A 19,536-nucleotide genomic window follows, 5' to 3' on the forward strand; every position below is an offset into this window, starting at 1 on the left:
TGGGATGGTTGCTTTCTGTATAACGCCATTCAATTATAACTCGTACAATATATTTATTTATTTTGACATTTATATAATAATAATAATAATAATAATACATTTATTGTTCATGATGAGAATTCCTCAGTAGCTGTTAGGAGAATTTTGTTGAAATTAAAGCTAACAAATGATATTTCACTCCGAAAATGTATGTTTAATATTTATACCCAAAACGATTAATTAAACTTGAATACATACTGCTAATGGAAACGAAACGTTCGCCGATGCCCAGCCACTGATCCTGTACGACTGGTCACCGATCATCATTGCGTCGATTCCTTTACGGCCGTTCTTCACAATCAACGAACCCAAAAAGTGTACGTTCCTATATTATACGAAGCATTAGATGATTGACATCTGCGACTAGATTCAAAGGGTGCTTTGAGAGGGAGGATAGCTATAATCAACCCTAGCTTATTTAAAGAGTGGCAGCATTTTTCCATATTGTAGTTTTAATTATAACATAGTACGAATAAATGAAACAAAATGTAGGCACGGTCATATTAATTCATTGTGAGGATAAGAATTGTATGCAATAATAAATATCTTATACAACTATATTATGACGTATTTTGTACTGTCACAAGTGACATTTTTGATTTTTGTACAAAATTAGTATTTTTTAAGAGTATACTGAAACGGGAAAATTTGATGCTGGGGAAAGTGTTTTTTCTTTTCGTGTATAGTTGATAATCACTGTTTTGAATTCTCACGGGTATACATGAGCTAAATTATTGGGGAACGGGGTGGCGAAATGTGGTTACCCATGAATGGAAAAATCTCAAATATGGTACTGCAAATTGATGTATTAATTTTAATGTAAATATTATACTAGTGGGTTGTATAAGAAACATATACAGTGATAATTATCGTTAAAATATTGTCCTCAAATGGATATTATACGACTGTCATTGTAGTTGTTGCACCGACCTTAATCCCTCCAGCGAAGATTCCAAATTCAGAGTGATCGACTTTTCTTCCAGATGAGCTCTGGCTTTCATTTCGGCCTTTCCGGAATAGTTGAGGTACGACTCCAAGAAATACGACTTGGTGTTGATCTGATGAAAATATCGTAGGCTTCCTTGGACGTGGTTGAGCACCACGAATGGCGTAACAATTTCGCCGCTTAACTTTATAAAGTTATATCCGTCTATTTGCCAATTGCTCTTGATATCCAACACTACTTCGTTGATCTGTTGGTCAGTAAATACTGTGTAAGACACCAAACGATTACAAGTATACATGTTTTTTTCATCTAGGAGTCTTATGTAAGCAAGTTCAACAAATTATTATTGGGAAAACAAAAGTCCAATTCATATTATGGAAGTAATGCGATTTTAGTAATTATAGCGGTTCTGTATTTATAGGACGCCTATTGGTTAAATTACATGATAGTAAATTACTTTTTAGAAAATTGCTGTGTCCGAATCAACCCTATTCTAATAAACTCTTGATAATTTATAATTTGTGTCGTAAACAGAAGACACCTTTATTTCTGATAAAATATAGAAAAAAAACTGTAACGGGAATAGATTACACGTTTTCTTGATTATTTTATGCTAGAAAATATAATCAAAAAATAAAATGTACAGACGTTTACAAACGAATTAATTGAAATTATAATAATCAATCCAACTCTATATTTTAGAATTAAGCACACAACGTTTGCTCATCATATGAAAACGTCGGTGTTAGTTTTTGTGTGCTGGGTTCTAAGACTTAGACGATGCACGTGCATATAGTGTTGTACCGTGATTTACGAACAATAACAATGCAAAATCAACGATGTAACGAAGCACTTACTCTCGATGCTACCGGTCTACTGATCACAAACCGTACGTTCTTCTCGATTTCTGTGTAATCTTTCTTCACCTGCACCCGGAACACGGGCAGTTCGAACAATTTGGACGTCACGTCCACGTCCACAACCGTATCGAAGTACCCGTCATAGACCTGCGAGAAAAAAAAACCCCTATGAAACACTATACTTTCGACAGATTAATTATTACAGTATATTGTGCAACATTAGGCTCAAACGCTTATCTATAGTTTAATTATGAAAAAAAAAAAGCCGGTGGTTATATTAGTTGTAGTAAGGCAAGAAAAATTCGACAAAATTTCATTTTTTACTCCAACTATCATACGACATTAGCCAATAGCTTGGCTGAATCTGAAATCTGCTGATGTATTATGTGATAAAAAGTATTTTATAAACTATCGTTTGTCGTAGATACCTCCATATTTCCCACGACGTTTAGATTGGTGTAATTCGTTCTCACTGTGATATTCGTTTCGTACAATTGTTTAAGAATTTTCAAAGTCACGCTTGAGTTACAGAACTCGAGCAACTTGAAAGGCGATTTCAAGTAGAATTTTATTTCGTACATGCCGCTCGGCACTTTGTTAGACAGATCCGCATCATCCAAGTCTTCGGAGCCGGGATCTGCCAGGGTCGTCGTCAGAAAGTCAACGTCGATTGCAGTCTATCGAGATGAAAAAAAAATAAGTTTTACGTTATTGTCGAAGGAGATTTGGTTTGCAATAGTAAACACCACAGACTTCTGTGAGCACTACTAAGTCTATAAGAGCGACCTAAGATGCCTCACCACTCATTTTAGACATAATACGTAAGATTAAATTAAAACGATAAGTTAATGTACTTTTAAAATATTTAATTTTTTAATTACTCACTAGTGTTCTGCACGGTCCGTAATTTTAAAACCAGACCGGACTGAAAATGTTAACAGAGGAAATCGGACCGAACTGATAGCTACATTTTTTTTAGACTGGGCCGGAATAAAAATTTAAAATAGTTTGTCAGGGTGGACCGAGACCGGAGAACAAACGAATTTTAGACTGTGATAGTTTATGGGCCGCATCAAACTTATTCCATTTTTTATATAATATAATCTGATGGAACGAAAAAATAACTAAAAATAAAAAAATTTCAAATTATGAAAGTTTTGAATGATACCTTTATTGGTAATTGGTATAAATTTAAACTGCTCGTAGAATATTAACAATTTTTACAAAACTGATAATATGTAGTACATAGAAAGTACTACATTGTATACATATATATACAATTATATCGGACAATGCGGCGTAGCAGCTGTATACAAATCCTTTCATGTCACTCGCACCACAACAAAAATAATTGTAATCGTTTTTCTTGAAAATATTTTTGATAATAATTATTAATAGGTACCATGAGATATATTAGGAAATTTACAAAAAATAATTACGCAGGAGTAAAATATTGATCCCATGATAATATACGAATTATTAATTCTATAAATAATGTCTTTAATATTTAAAATCATTGTTCAATAGATTTTAAACGAGCCGGGACAGACTGGTTCGAACTGAAATGATTATATGTAGTTTAAACCAGAATCGGACCGAACCAATCGTTCACTAATTTGTATACGATAAGACGGAAGTCATAGTACTAGTACTCACTATTCAACGAAAATAACGAATTATTTGTAGAGCATAATACATTGTCTTATGTAAAATGTATAGATATTAATATATGTACATTATTACAAATAAATTATTATTATGTATATTGGTACATTATTTATGCTCACTAAATACAGAAAAGTTATAAAAGTCATACAAGTACAAGTGACAATAATATTTTTAAAATTATTTTATGCCAATTTTCATGCCCCTGGGCCTCAAAGTTCCATACGATACGTTTGATAGACGTATAATATATTCATTACGAAGATATAAATTGAAATGTTTATGTATATTGGCTTCTATACGTTTAATATTATTAATACATCGAAAATAATAATATTTTAGTAAGTATAGTTTGTTGATTTTTTTAATTTCATTCGTCATATTTTTTATATACAATACTATAGTTGTAAATTAATTTCATAATATTTTATAATAAATATATTGGTTTCTAAAGAGGTTTAAAAGTTTTAATTAAAAACATGTTGGGACTAAAATACTTTCAATAATGTTACATTAATGCATCTGGTTTTAATTATATAAAATGTACTACTCAACTATTAATTAGTTTTAAAATTATAAATTAATTATTTATTACTATCGATAAAATCAAACACAGTAAACAAAAGCATTTGCCGTTTCATGCTGATAATGTTTCTGTTTTTAAAATCACATTACACATTTAATATACGATATATTGTTATGAATTGTCTGTAATTATAGTTTGTATAATACCTGTACGACAAAATCTATTCTAACCATACACTTTAAATATTAAACAAAAAAAACTATATTATTCTTCAATCATTAACGATAGTTCGATGTTTTACGGAGGACATTGAAAAGTTATTGGTATACTAAAAACAACATGTGTGTATAATTAAATTAATAAAAACTACAAATATTATATTTTTAATAAATAAAATATATAACTAACATTTTAAATTTTAATTACAGAAAGAATATTTTATTTTAAATTCATTTATAGTTATTGAAAAATATTGTTCGTATTAGAATACCTAAAGTTAATATTTTAAAAAAGCATTTATAGATTATTTATTTGATTTTCATAAATCTACTGAAAATAATTTTATTTTGTACCTCTTAATAAGTTGAAACGTATTTCAATAAATTTTAGTATTAATAATCACAAGAATATACTTACCGATTGGTTTGTGTGAAAATGGTTTGCTGAAAATCAAAATTAGTGTTTTTCCAAACTCAATATTTTTACTTGTTTATATTATTCAAACTTGCACTAAATTAATTGCTTTTATAGTTTAGAAAAACTTGGTTTTCTTTAGATATTAAAATAAGCACTAAAAGTATTCGTTTATGATTATATGATTTTGTTCTACTAATAAAAATTACCTTCAGTGTGTTATTGAAATTGATTATGGACACGATTAAATTTGACACAATGTGATTTTCGTTTTCAGCGAACACTGCAAACTCGGAAACTACTTTTGAAAAACGATCGTATGATGTTGACACGTTTAATGTATTTTTTATGTCCAGGAAATTCTGTCGTTTACAAAATTATAATATGATGAGTGATTTTAATTTATTTGAACTAGCAATATATATAATTATGATGTTCTATCGTACTTTCAAAAACAATTCGTCCGTCAGCGCAACTCTTACTATGATCGCCGACAGGCCGACTTGTGTTGTGTACTTGACGTCCTTTTGTAAAACTTTGAAGTTGGCCACTACCGAAGGGTAAAAGGCCATGTCGATTTCAAAATGACCGTTGTATAATATCATCGATAATTCGGCATCTTCGTCATAATAATATTCGTTTACTTCTTCTGGTTTCGGTATAGTCGCGTATAACAGCTTCACTCCTAGCTAAAATGTTAAACGAGATAATTAAGTGGTTTTTTCTGTAATTTTAATATTGTAATCATACTCGTAATTACAATAAGCATTATGTGATAAAACGAACGCTAAGTGTCAATACGTTAAATACTTTTAACAAAATTTTTAATTATTTTCATAATAATATTAGCTTATATACTTTGCTTGGTAATTGCTTGTATTAACATAAATACACAAATCTCGATTACATTTTACTAATATTTGGTTTCAGCAAAAATGTAAATAAAAAAAAATTCTAAAATAATTCTAGTCGGTATAATGATTTTCATAATTTTATTTATATTAACCTCGATTAACAACCGATTTTCGATTTTAAAATAACAACCCTTATAATTAAAATTATTAAGTGATATTTATTTGATTAATTTTATCATTCGTAATTTTACTCTACGGATTTTCAAAATCTGTATAGGTACATTTTCACCTTAAAATCAAATTATATAACATGATAATTAAATGTGATCGCTAATATAATATAATATAGTGCTTATAATAATATATAACATAATATATTCGGGGTGGAAGTATGAAATTATGGTGCTGTCAAATTTCGAATGGTACAAAATTGTACAAGTATAAATAGCATACCATACCAGTGGCATATTTTCAGGAGAGGTTTCCCGAGTCTTGCCCCCCTCCAAAAAAAAAGTTCAAGTCTTAAATGATTTGTTACGAAATTACAAAGAAAGATAAAATTAATTTATACAATTAAATTGTAAATAACAGTACAGTTGTTATTATAACAATATTATAATACCTTATATGTATTCTTTATAATATTATTGAATCACTTACTTTTCAGAAAATTGTTAAGTCCCCCCCCCCCAACAAAAATATTGAAAATACGCTATTGTATCATACGAATAGTGTTGCAGCATAACAGAACAAGAAAAGTTAGTGTTTAATATACCCACATGCGATAATGCAAAATCAAAATGATAAAACAAAATAAAACTACGATATATTTTCTACTTTAGAGCGCCGAGTGGGAAAATTGAAGGCGAGTACTTGAGAAGAACTTCAATAGTAATCTCGTAAAACTAACTCGTTCATCGAACTATATATCTAATTCGATACGTTGTAAGAAATAAAAAAATACAATATATGAAACTTCGTTATTTAATGGATAATGGATAGTTAGCGTTCAAGAAATACAACAATTATACTATTTTTATCGCTCAACAGCTGGTTAGCGGATGTCATCTTGCTCCGATCGACCACCGCTATTCATACACACACACACACACACACACACACTGCAATATGGTTAACAGGTAATAAAAAACTACATAGTTTGTGGTTCCGTCTTCAGTTGTGATAATCCTAACGTGCGCAAATTATATACAAGATGAACTTTTTTCAATTGAACCATGACATGTTTAGATAAATTTTAATAGTTCATGTTTTTTTTTATCCAAAGTTCTTTTGGATATCGTTTTTGAGATTTTCTTGATTAAAATTATTATATTATACTGTGCCACTCAAAGCGTTATAAACTTTAGATTTTCAAACGTTATAACTTATGATATAGTTGTTATTTACATTTAAAATTCCGTAAGTAATCAACCGAGACACTTTTTAGCTAAAATGAGCCTTTTCTTTTTCGACCATTCTCGAATATCCGTTTTCGGCCAGTACAATATTTTGGTTACCAATTTAAAATATTCTTCATGTTTATTTTCTGTTAAATTACCAAAGTTTATATAATAATAATATTTAATTATTAATTTATCATACAATTTTTACAATTTATTTTAAAATCACATAGTAAGTTAAGAAAAAATATTAAAATATAAAGTAACATTATTTACCAAATTAAACAAAATAAAAATACATTTTAGGAACATTAAATTTTTTAAAGTAGTAACACGTGTGTTTAATTTCATACTAGTAATCTCCTCTAAGTTTTAAGAGTGAATACTAATTATATGGGGAATCCAACGTTTATACGATGACGATCGATAAAAGTAATGATTACTAATTAGATGTATTGAATATTTTTCATCGTTATTTCCGCTGTATAATATTGAACTTTATATTAGTGATTTTCTTTTCTCGATTGATCATACGAATAAGTGTTTTGTTTGTATACTGCGGTTTGAGGCGTGTTCGTATAACCATATTAATGCCGTGTGTACTAAAGTTTGTTTAATTTTACTATACATCATGGCAGAATTTATTGGAAGTCATCGCGGTAAATGTGTACTTTTTTTCGAAAATAAAAAATTTTTATTTCCAAATGCAAAACATGATGGAACAACACTATGAAAATGTGTGGTTCAATCATACAGGGTTAAATTATACAATAATCAAAATTATGATATTATAAAAAACGAGCGTAATAGTAATTATGATCATATATGTCAATATGATGAATCATGATCATAATTTTAATCCATAAAATATAAGTTAAATTAAAACAGAATCGTATGTAAAAATACAAAATACTTGTATTCCCGAATTCCTAAAAGATAGAAAAGTGATATGATTATTGTGGTTGAATAAAAGGGATCGTTTTACAGTTTTTTTCTGTACGGCAGTCAACATTTTATACATTCACAGAAGGAGATATTTTTAATTGTAACGCGCAGAACGGTGTTTGGCGGAAATATTAATAAAATACAAAAAATAAACATTTGCACAAACTATCAACCCTAACGACGTTCCTAAGGACAGGCGTATGACCCGGTTTGCTATAATACAAGAAACCAACTTGTACACAAATAAGCGCATTTAATTACCATGGAAGAATCCGGTAGAACCGCTCGAATCTCGCAGTCAATGTCATCCACGATATAGATTTTCACGGTAGCACTGCTGTACGTCAACTTCTCTATAGGAGTGTATATCTGTAACGAGTATTCGAGGTCGGACCAGCTGATGTAGTGCGAGACACCGGTGAAACCGAGTACGAAATGATTCCATCCGAGCCGAAAGTCCACCTGTAAAGTTATTAAAACTATTATGGTCATCAAGGCGTGCGATTATACCATCACAAGGGGGTACATTCTGCCCGATATTGGTCATTAAAAATCAACATTGTGTTATGGAAATTACAACCTGGGTCTTATGAAATTACCCATCGACTACCGATGGTATTAAAATATAGTCGACGGAAAATTCGGAGCAAAAAAATCCTTAACAATATTTGCCTAAAGTCGTGGTTAGACCTGGTGTATCAATATGAATAATTTATACCGAAGTATCATTAAAGATACACTTGAGTAATTTATAATCGAATAGTTCAAATAATTTAATATTTAATAATACTTCGTTATTCGAAGACGCAATACAGTTTCATACGCTTCACATTATTGATTATACATACCAATTCACTGTTAAGTTTACCGGCGATGATCAGCTGTTTCAACGGATTGACAGGTATGTTTATGCGTAATTTGAGATCATAATTCGATAGGTTTTTGTACAGATAAAGCATTTCAGCGCCTAGTTTGAAATTGTCCCCGAAAATATCGAGAAATACGTGTCTTTTCCTCGCCATATAACCGACTTTCCCGTATAGAGTCTTGTAATTTTCGTAAGGAGTCGTGATTTTCAATAGTATTTTACTATTGTCCAGTGGACTATAAATGCCTGAAACAAGAACCCTAAAATTAATAATCTTTTAAACATATAATAATATTACTCATTTGCTCATTGAATATTGTGTTTTACATGTTTCATTAGTTAAAAAAACGCGAATCCTAAAGAGTTGGTGCAGTTTCATATCAAAACCGGATACAAACATAAACCATATTTCTGGTGTCAAGTCGTAAGTGGAACCAAAATAACTAATTCAGTTAAATTAATATAATATATATATTACATTAAATGAATTTATACATAAGAATAACGATATCTTCTAGTAAATAATAATAGTTACCAAACAAACCACTAATTATTGTAATTTATGATTTTTAGGGTTTGATTATTTTTAATTTCTACACACGTTGGAATATGTTGTTATCATAATGGTGTTGAGTAGTATTTCTTACAACCGTGTTCGGTGAGTATTTTATTGGGGCAATATAGTCTGCTATTGCTATTTAAAATAATATTTCAAATCAATTGGCATTCTAGTAAATTAAATTTAGAAGATACGAAGAAGATATTTAAAAAGTAATTCAACAGTCTGAGAACAATTATGATAATAAAATCCGTGAAGATAGTTTGATGACTTCGCGTGGACCAGTTGAGGAGAAATCTCTTGGATTGTTAATTTCATACTGTACTCTTATTGATGTCGATTCTGAACTATCTAATCTATTTATAGAAATTTGCATTTTCATTTATGATTTGAGTTATTTAGCTATAATTCGAATAATATTGTTCGTATTTCGCCCATTTCAGAAGTGATTTAAATATTACATTTTATTTTAGTTAATGAACGTCAAGAAAGTATTACGAATGAAAGAAATAATTCAATAAAATATTTGCAAAAGCAAGTCGAATAGATGATGATACAATCAAATAAAATAAATCAAGAATTGGAAGTTGGAACAACTGTTCGTGTTTCTATACCCGACGTTGACAGAACCTGCGGATTCTCACGCAATTTATTAGCAGTTATTATTGTTAATATTGACAATGGATTTTATAAATTATGTAAGTAAAATAAAATATTATTTTTATGATTTATATTATTTATAATATAAAAAAATCGAATAACTTATCATTAATTAATTATTCATACATTTTAAAATGAATGAAATAGAACATTAAAGTGATCCACTTTGAAATTTTATTGCACTGTTCCAGCTTATCAAAACTTTAAAACTAAAATACCAATTTAATTTTCATATTTGTAACTCATGCTACTCATGAAGCCATTTAATATTTGATTCTACAACCTTCACAAAAATATTTAAAAAATATGAGAAAAAAATCTTATCATTAAAAAATATCATGACTTCAAAAAAATCAAATTATATAAATATGCTATTTTTAAAAATAAACACATTTACTAAGATAATTAGTTTTTAACGCTGAACAGTCAACCTGCCGAGAAAAATCCATTACTTTTATAGTGGATAGGAAATCGAATTTACTGCAATCTAATTTAGCCGAGAACGAAATCAATTTATACTTAATTTAGCTTGTAGTTTTCGTGCGTAAAGGTATAGGCGAAATTTGTCACAAAAGGAAACATATCAAACTTTATTTTATATACAATATTTTATATATAGTCTTTTATCGGAAAGCAGATCGAAAATTATTAATATCGTTAAATTAATTTTTTAACTGCTTTTTATAATCAAAATGTAATAATTGTATTAATATTTGTTACAAAGAATATTACAATGAACATATCGTGTAACAAACATAACATAATAAAACAAAGAGCCACCGTGACACTAATATTTAAATGGTAATCGAAAATAAAAATTAATCTTACTTCAATGGTATTTGATACATCAATACCATTATGCATTTTATTTTTTACTCTCGATTATGATGATGTTTTTAACTGTACGAATACACGTAATAGGCACCATATTAATGAACTATACCAGGAGCGCGGCCAAACGGTCGATCGCAAACGATTTAGTTTTGTTTTTTCGAAGTCGATCATGTTAGAATTTATTTTTAGGCCACGTGCACGAAAATTAATCATGGTGGATATGAAAAAATTGTCAATAAATTTTATCTGTATAGTTTTTTTCTTTTATTCTGGTTTATAAAAAAAATTTCCAAGAAAGTCGATCTTCAAAGGTGAAGTATATTTTTAGTAGATCGTGGCCGAAAAAAGTTCGACCGTCCCTGAACTATACCATTGGTTCCACGGAAATATAGTGACTGGTAATTTTATTCAATAAAATATTACAATTTAAATCACTATTTAATCTATTATGTTAAATGAGTTATGTTTTATACTGATCGTAGAGTTGTATTGTAACTATATGTATTTTCCATAAAAAATTTAATAAATTTGTAACTATTCAATTGAACAAAATATATGTCTTACTTTTACGACGTACCGGTGAAATTATAAAACTTAGTAATATTTACCCTATTCAATAAGAACGTTAACAAAATGTATAAGTATTGGAAATTATATTTTATAATAAAATGAATATTAAATAGAATATTAAAATCTTAAATAAATATTTTTAAAAATCTTGATTGAATACATTTTTATCGAACTCAATCGAAGATATTTGAATAGGTAGTTAACTATTTAAATTAAACGTAATACTTGTTAGATAACCCTTATAAGTTACCAAACACAGAATTTATTTGATGCAAATATATTATGTATATTTATGAATAGAATAATCATGAATATAAACTCGTAATTTTTTTTAGGGCATTATTAAAACTAGTTTCAAGGATATTATAATTTGTACTTATATATTAACTACTTAGAAACTGTCAAATTAGTTATGATAATATATCGAATGCAGTCATTAATGCAACGAATGAATATATATATATATATATATATATATACAATATTATAAATTGAGGTGCAATATAAACAGTTTTAATATTATTTAAAACAAAATAGTAATTTTTGATTAAAAATTAATTCTAATTTAAATATAATTAAATTAAATTTAGTTAAATTAAATCTAACTTTTCATTCGCTAATATTTTAATATTTTTATGTTTAAAAAATATTATACTGAAATAAATAAGGGTAACTAGGTATTAATATGTATATAGCAATCTTTTTAAATTTAAATTTTTTTCTATTGATTCTATTGGTTAATAAATGTTTGAAAAAATGTATTTTTTGATAACTCATATATATATACAGACGGTCGGTTGAACAAGTTACGCAACAGTAATCATTTAAGTAAAAATGATATTTTTCCGCAATTCATTAAAATAATTTTATTTCAATAACAGTTTTCTAAGAGTTTACATTGCAATTTTATTAAACAAAGAAATAAAGGTTATTAAAATACAAAATTTGAATTATCAATATCAACATATTTTCTTACCATAAAATTTAAAACACCTTCAAATTATTGAGAAAAAATAGTCAAAATATTGAAATTTAAAGATAAACTCGTGTAGCAAAATTATTAAAACTACTGGTTTTTACAAATAAAAATATTGATATCATTGAAGTACATTGAGTTATGTAATATAATATTATATGCACGTTGTATAACAATAACCAAGAAAGTTTCTGCTTTTATCGTTTATACAAATATGTACTTATGCATATTATAATATGAAAATATAATAAAAAAGTTAATAAACCTTACAACAAAAAATAAATAAAATAAGAAGGTTCAATTTTTGTTTTTCATATTTATTCCACTCACGTAATTATTATTATTTAAAATGTTAATGAACAACGCTCAATATTTTATTATTTTATGGAAAATCTCCAGACAATGAGATAATTACACACGTAATTAAATTTTTAAATGACAAACAATACTTAATATTTTTATAATCTAATAATCTATTTATGGATTTAATGATATGTTTATTGAAACAGTTTTTGTTTATTTATTTTTTATTAATATAAATAATATCTTTAAATAAATATAGATATAATTTTATTAACAAAAATATTAAATTATCTAAATAAAAATAATAATAAAATTAATTTTTAACTATCTTAAAATTACATTTGAAGCTATAAAGTAAAGTCTTAATGATTCAATAATTTCCTAGTTGACAATGTTAATACAAGGAAACCAATAGATATTGCTGTTAACTGACAATAATACTTTTAAAAAATAGCATTATTTTGTGGAAAAAAAATCATCGAACATTCAAATAATAAAAAAGCCCACGTAACTCCAATGTAACATGTAACACAATAGTAAGTTAGGTCATTTATGCTCTCATAACCACATTTGTATTTAGATAAATCCAAATAAATATATTTGTTATTTTTAAATGAAACTAATAAAATTATGTATCATATTAATATTGTATCGTACATTTACAACTCAAAATAGTGTTTTCAAAAAGTAAGTCACTCAGTCAACAAATAAATTATATTTTATATTCAGAAAAATAATCTGCTTTAGAGTTACAAACTAATAATATGTATTGCTTTTTAAAAAAAATTTAATGTTCATATGTTCATATAATATGAAAAAAGTGGAAAACCTAATCAGTTAAAGTATTTTGTTTTAATGAATACATGCAAAAAATTAATTCAAAATCTATTTAACTGATAAAGAAAAATAGTGTTAACCATCAAAAAAATCCATGGTATTAAATAAATAATTACAATCTTACCATGGAACTCGACTTTAAAATTACTGGAATCTATTTGTAGTCCAATGAATCCGTTGAGTTTTTTTTCTTGAAAACCCACTTCTATCTCAAAATTAAACGCTTTGTAATAGAAAAATGGCGTAAGAGTAGTTATGGAACCGCTGTAAATTGTTTCCGTTTTTGTGCTGTTAATTTTACCAGTTACCGCTAAAGATATGACATATTTTGGATTTATCTAAACAAATATATAAAAAAAATGACTAATTATTGCTAATTATTAATTTAATACTTAAATATTTTAATAATTATAAAATTATAAGAAATCATACATATTATGTAATACGAAAGTAAAGGTAAAAGGCCGATCGGAAATAATTTGTCTAAAATATCTGAAACGATAAAGAAGAGGCTTGAAGATTTTACAATAATAGTCGAATCGTACTTCTTAGCTAAATTTAAATAGTCAAATGATTTTTATTATTTTTTTATGGAATTAATGATATTGTATTTATAATGTCTAAACTTTAGAATCAGAATGTTTTAGAAAATAAAATTAGTATTTTTCAAGAAAATTATAGTTATAATAAAACCATCAAATTAAGGTGTTTATTATTGTTATATTCGTTTTTTCTATATACTAATATTTTGTAAAAATTATTACTGCCATTCAACCAATGCTTTTTTTTAACCAAAGTCCAATTCGATTTTGCCCCATTTAACTTATAAATAATTATTTATGAACAATTACATTTTCAGATGTTTTTATATGTAACACATTCTACATACTAATCGAATACAGTGACGCACGCGTGGGGGGGGGTTAAGGGGTTGTAACCCCCTGAAATTTTCTCTGATGTCTAAGTTAAAATTTACAAATTTTACAAGTTTGAAATATGAAAAGCTAGTATTGAATACCTAGTATCATTGATTATAAAATAGTCTATTCTATTATCAACGCTATTACTTAAGTCAAAATATATTAAGGATTTGCATAATTTTGTTAATTGTAAAATGTGTTATATTTTTACCTTGACCCCCCCCCCCCGAAATAAATCCTGTGTGCGCCACTGATCGAATATATTATTTTGAATGGGAAATTCAATTGTACTATTTGTTAAATTTAAAAAATAATCTAATTACATTTAGATATTATGAATTAAAGTTGATGTACTTTTGGTCTTTTAATCGACTCACAGTAAAACGAGAATGTAAAAATACCCATACATTTTATTTAACATCCATTGATAGTTCAATACAAATTTTCAACTTAAGAAATGATTAAACAAAAATTATATCATTCACATTCATGTAAAATAAATTAACCCCAATTATATTTGCACTAAAATATACAAGTTACAACTGTTAAACTGTTTCTTTGACCACCCAAAAAAAGGTTTTTGTGGTATGAATTCACACAATATAGTATTTTTTCGATCATACCTAGCTCGGATAAGGTTTTTCTCTGGTGTGAATTCAAGTATGATTTGTCAAACCCCGTGAATTAACCAAATTACAGACGGTAAATTTCGGAACCAAGAAAATAGCTATTGATTTCTGTGTTTATCAGTCACTTCACTTGACGAATCTAAAATCTGCTAATCAGGTCTATTAATTCTATCACTTATTATTGCCACAACAAGCAATGATTATTAAAAATGTTAATGTGTTATTATAAAAATAATGCTAAATGAAATTCATATTTTTAAATAAGAATTTTTTTTTTTTTTTTTGGTACCACATTCAATAGAATATTTGATTACCTGGAGCAAAACACTTGTGTTGAAGTTAGAAATACCATAGTTATGGTTGAGGTATATGCGAATGGCGTTTAGATCTTGCAGTGAACTGCGCACTGCTGTGTTAAATGAAAATCCAAAGTCTTCATCTAGAGTATGGTAACCAGACTGCACGTCAAAATTCAAATATTGACTTATTTGCCACATTATGTTTCCATTTGTCTGCAGGTTCTGCGGTCCTATTAGAACGCTGTAAAACAATATCATATTCAATTTCTTTGGTTATCTCATAATTCTATTGCAAAATAAGTAATTAACTATCAAATATTAATAGAAGTTTGTTTTTAATAAACATTAACCGTGTACTATTTTTAATCATAGATTTTGTTCGTTATATGTAAGATTGGATAGTTCGAATATAATTTGTCTTTGAATATTCAGTGAATTATTTTAACATTTATTCAATTTTTATTTTCATCAAAACTTAACAAACAATGGAATAAACATTATTATCTCGTCAATACAACCATAATACCTATTACCTTTGTTCATATAACGTTTTTATCCAATTTTCAAACGGCGTAAGCAGCTTGCAACCAATAAATCCACTTCCTTTGGACAGTAAATCATTTTTCAAGACAAATGAAAAGACAATTCTTGATGTTGGATTCCATTCAACTGAACTCGAGATGAAATAATGTTGTCCTGCATAGTGAAAATTTTGCATCCGTTAGCAAATGAAAATTAAACGTCGAAACAACGTAATCGTGTATTAACAAAATAGTAACATAAAGCGAGCCGTTAAACAAATGCATTCTACAACAATACCTATGTACTTCAATTCTAAATCAACGTTGACTATACGATCAGGGTACTCAATAATAAGTTGGCCCAGAAATTGTTCTCCGTCATAAATGTCACTTGTATTCGTTTTAAAAGTCACCAAAAACTTTTGATCTGGGTCTCGATTGGCGTCCCATTTTATTTCGAACACCATGTGCGAGTTCCACTCCTTGGCGTATCCTTTACCGTAAATAAACACATCTCTATACCTAAATTTTAGGAATTAAATCAAATGTAATTAAAATTATATTTAGTATTCATATACATCTTAATAGTTATTAGAGTTGGTTCAACATTATAATCGGGGACCGGGATGTTGATAATTGTTTTTATTTTTATAAAACTACAGTGCTTTTCTAAATGTAATATATTTCCATTGTTTACGAATCCAAGCGATACACATTTTTCTCGATCCTTCCAAATAAAATTCGATCAAGTTTTTTTTAAGTTCACATATAATACATTTCAATGTAAATTATAGTTTGCAACAAAAATAATTATATAACTTTTAAAATTATAAGTTTATTTTTTCAAATTGTATACGTATTTTTTTGTTATAAACCAATATTTATGTATATATATATTTTATTATACACCTATATCCGTTAAATAATCAGTAGAATATCTTACTGATCCATGTGCACATCCAGCGTGATTTCGTGACGTTTCAGATCGATTAGATTAGAAACCGAGTATGTGCTTGTGTTTAATTTCAGTTCACCGTACGACTCGTACGTCATGTCAAGATTAGCAATATGTCTCAAAAGTATAGCATGCTTAGTATTATTGTGGTCTACCTGCATATGCAATAATGATTGAACATTTTTTTATTTTTTTATCAAGTCAGGTGCAAGTGATTTATACCCAAGATTCCAATCGGTATTCCTCGTCCGATACGTAAATTTTACCCACAAATAAAATGTCGTTAAACATTGGAGACTGTATGAAAAGCTTAAGCGCGTGGTCCGTCAGATAGTACTTGGAACGGTCCTGATACAGTCCTCTAGCCGTTAAACTTTGTCCTCCAAACCAAGACCCCGAAAAATCAATCTGGAAAAAAATCATTTGCATCGTGTAGTGCACGTAGAACAACGAAAAATTGCAATCATATTATAATAGTGACAGATGATAATATTATTAATATTATACAATCGACTCATAATAAATAATATCAGAGCTAAACATATATTGAAGTTTTTAAAACAAAATCGTTGACCAATAATAAATATTATTAATATTAGTTTTATTTTTTGTTGCATTGCGAATCAAACCTAAATTATAGTTGAAATATCTTAACTAAGTTGAAATAAAATACGTATTTACGAATTTTAATACGTATTGATATTTACGTCGTATTCGTCCATGATGTTTTCTTTGATCACCAAACGTATATCAAGCGGATTCGTGCTAGACGGCATGGTCAGTTGGAATCTCGTATCTACGTTCAATAAATCGCCATGCGGTATGAAAATGTCGAGCTTGGCGGTGATGTTTTTATCTACAGAAAATACATTTGTAATCAGATATGATACGGTTTTTGTAACCAAACCGTTTTCGATAAATTGAAAAAATAAAATCATATTACAACATCCAACTGTACCTAACGCGTATTGTACAAGAACAGCAGTATTGAACGTGGTTTCTGTGCCCTGGTGATTCGTAATAAACTTAAACATTATATTGTCCGCCGCTTTAGTGACATACAAGTTTAAGTTTATATTGCTGCCCGTATAGTATTTGATTTGAGTGAACCCAAATTCGACGTGTAACTTTTTACTGTTGTCCTTCAGATTAGGATAGTTCACAAAATCAACGCGGATTTCTGTGTGACCTTGCGCTTTCTAAAAACAAAATAACTACAATTTTAGAAGCCGTGATAGATTGTGGGAAATAGTAAATAATAATTTGCATAATATATAGTTAAAATAATATTTCTTCGAGCAAATTCAATTCATAACATTTACCTGTAATAGCGATTAGTTTTAAAAATAAAAACGGTCAGTAAATTAAATAACTTATTACATATAATTGAATAATTTAACTATGTATTTTTTTCGATCATAATCGTCGCATAAGGCGTAGCCACCACTTTCGTTTGGCATAAAATATATAAATGAAATACTTAAAATGACTAAAAAATTTAATGGAACGACGTGACTTGGCATAGCGATAAACCACGATCTCCAGTCAAGCATTTTCAGACTGGCTTACTTAAGTCTGCCTTTAAGGGCACTTTATTAAAATATTATAACTACTGCAAAGTTTGTCTTAATATAACGTGTAAATATTTATAAAATATAATACCTGATATACGGCCGAAATCACGTGGTTAATATGTGGATAAGCTGATGATTCCAGTTGCAAGACTCCTTGCAAAGAAGACAAAGCTTTTGTTGATCGATCGCTAACTTTCACTTGGATCTTGATCACATCCAAGGTAATAGCTTTATCAAACGTATATTCAAATATTAAATTCAAAGCGGTCGAAGCATCGTTGATTTTAATATAGCCAACAATTGTCGAATCAAACTTAGTAGTCTTGAACGTCAAATTAATGTCACATTGAGAAATTCCTTTTTTTTCTACCCATTTATATTGTCCTAGTATTGTAAATTAATAATTAATAACAATAACAGAACGAAAATCATAGATTAAAATTCTACGCAATTATCCTAAATCACATAGAACTTTAGGGTTATAATAAGTTAAAAAATTTCTACTCGTGTCGATTACTTGTCAAACACATACAAGGTATATTATGTTATGATGTATTAATTTATTCAGTATGTATTATATAATTAAAATTACTTTCTTGTACACTATAGTACACGACAACGCGGTATATTGTAATTTTATAATAATTGTCATAAATTATGATTTATGATAAAATGATTAAGACTCATAATCATTTTACCTATAGTAAAGATATTGCTCAAACTCTGATATTTATCTTAAACATGCAGACGTTTTCGATGTAATAAAATTACCTTCGAGCTCAGCGATTCTCTTAGCGTTTATTTCGAGGTACGCGTTCGGCAAATACAAACGGCCATACTTTTCGTTTTGGATCTTAAGCTCCATCAATAGATCGATGTGTTTTACGCTATTAATGTCTAGCGTGAACGTCATTAGCTTGTGCAACGGCGAATTTCTGTACAGGCCTAGGGAGATAAGATACTTTCGAATAAGCCATTTAAATAGTGTTGTGTACATCAAGCCAAAAATCATACCTAAAGCAGTGAGTTGAATGGTTTTCCCTTGGACCAGTAAAGTGAAATTCTGCGTCTGAGCGTCCATTTCCAGAAGTGCTTTCATATAATGTTTGACTAGAGATCCAGGCGTTTCGTAGGTAAAGCTAACGGAAGAGTTTTTCTAAAAA

General features: G+C 28.1%; 1 protein-coding gene across 2 annotated transcripts in view; it reads right to left on the reverse strand.

Moving 5' to 3' along the window:
• The window catches only part of LOC112680523, a 103,163-nt gene that overhangs the window by 68,012 nt on the left and 15,615 nt on the right, over window positions 1-19,536 (reverse strand). For both annotated transcript variants that reach the window (XM_025550741.1, XM_025550667.1), the window contains 19 exons: window positions 19,388-19,529; window positions 19,145-19,318; window positions 18,462-18,757; window positions 17,758-17,998; window positions 17,507-17,655; window positions 17,022-17,207; window positions 16,788-16,954; window positions 16,143-16,366; window positions 15,857-16,019; window positions 15,339-15,564; window positions 13,600-13,813; window positions 8,717-8,982; window positions 8,130-8,330; window positions 5,116-5,358; window positions 4,879-5,031; window positions 2,274-2,522; window positions 1,843-1,992; window positions 970-1,232; window positions 238-364 (listed from right to left, as the gene is read on the reverse strand). In XM_025550741.1, the coding sequence (XP_025406526.1) occupies window positions 238-364; window positions 970-1,232; window positions 1,843-1,992; window positions 2,274-2,522; window positions 4,879-5,031; window positions 5,116-5,358; window positions 8,130-8,330; window positions 8,717-8,982; window positions 13,600-13,813; window positions 15,339-15,564; window positions 15,857-16,019; window positions 16,143-16,366; window positions 16,788-16,954; window positions 17,022-17,207; window positions 17,507-17,655; window positions 17,758-17,998; window positions 18,462-18,757; window positions 19,145-19,318; window positions 19,388-19,529 (3,834 nt within the window). The remainder of the gene's footprint in view (window positions 1-237; window positions 365-969; window positions 1,233-1,842; window positions 1,993-2,273; window positions 2,523-4,878; window positions 5,032-5,115; window positions 5,359-8,129; window positions 8,331-8,716; window positions 8,983-13,599; window positions 13,814-15,338; window positions 15,565-15,856; window positions 16,020-16,142; window positions 16,367-16,787; window positions 16,955-17,021; window positions 17,208-17,506; window positions 17,656-17,757; window positions 17,999-18,461; window positions 18,758-19,144; window positions 19,319-19,387; window positions 19,530-19,536) is intronic.

This window comes from Sipha flava, unplaced genomic scaffold (genome assembly GCF_003268045.1).
Source record: "Sipha flava isolate LNK unplaced genomic scaffold, YSA_version1 0_pilon_pilon, whole genome shotgun sequence".
Classification (NCBI taxonomy): Eukaryota; Metazoa; Arthropoda; class Insecta; order Hemiptera; family Aphididae; genus Sipha; species Sipha flava.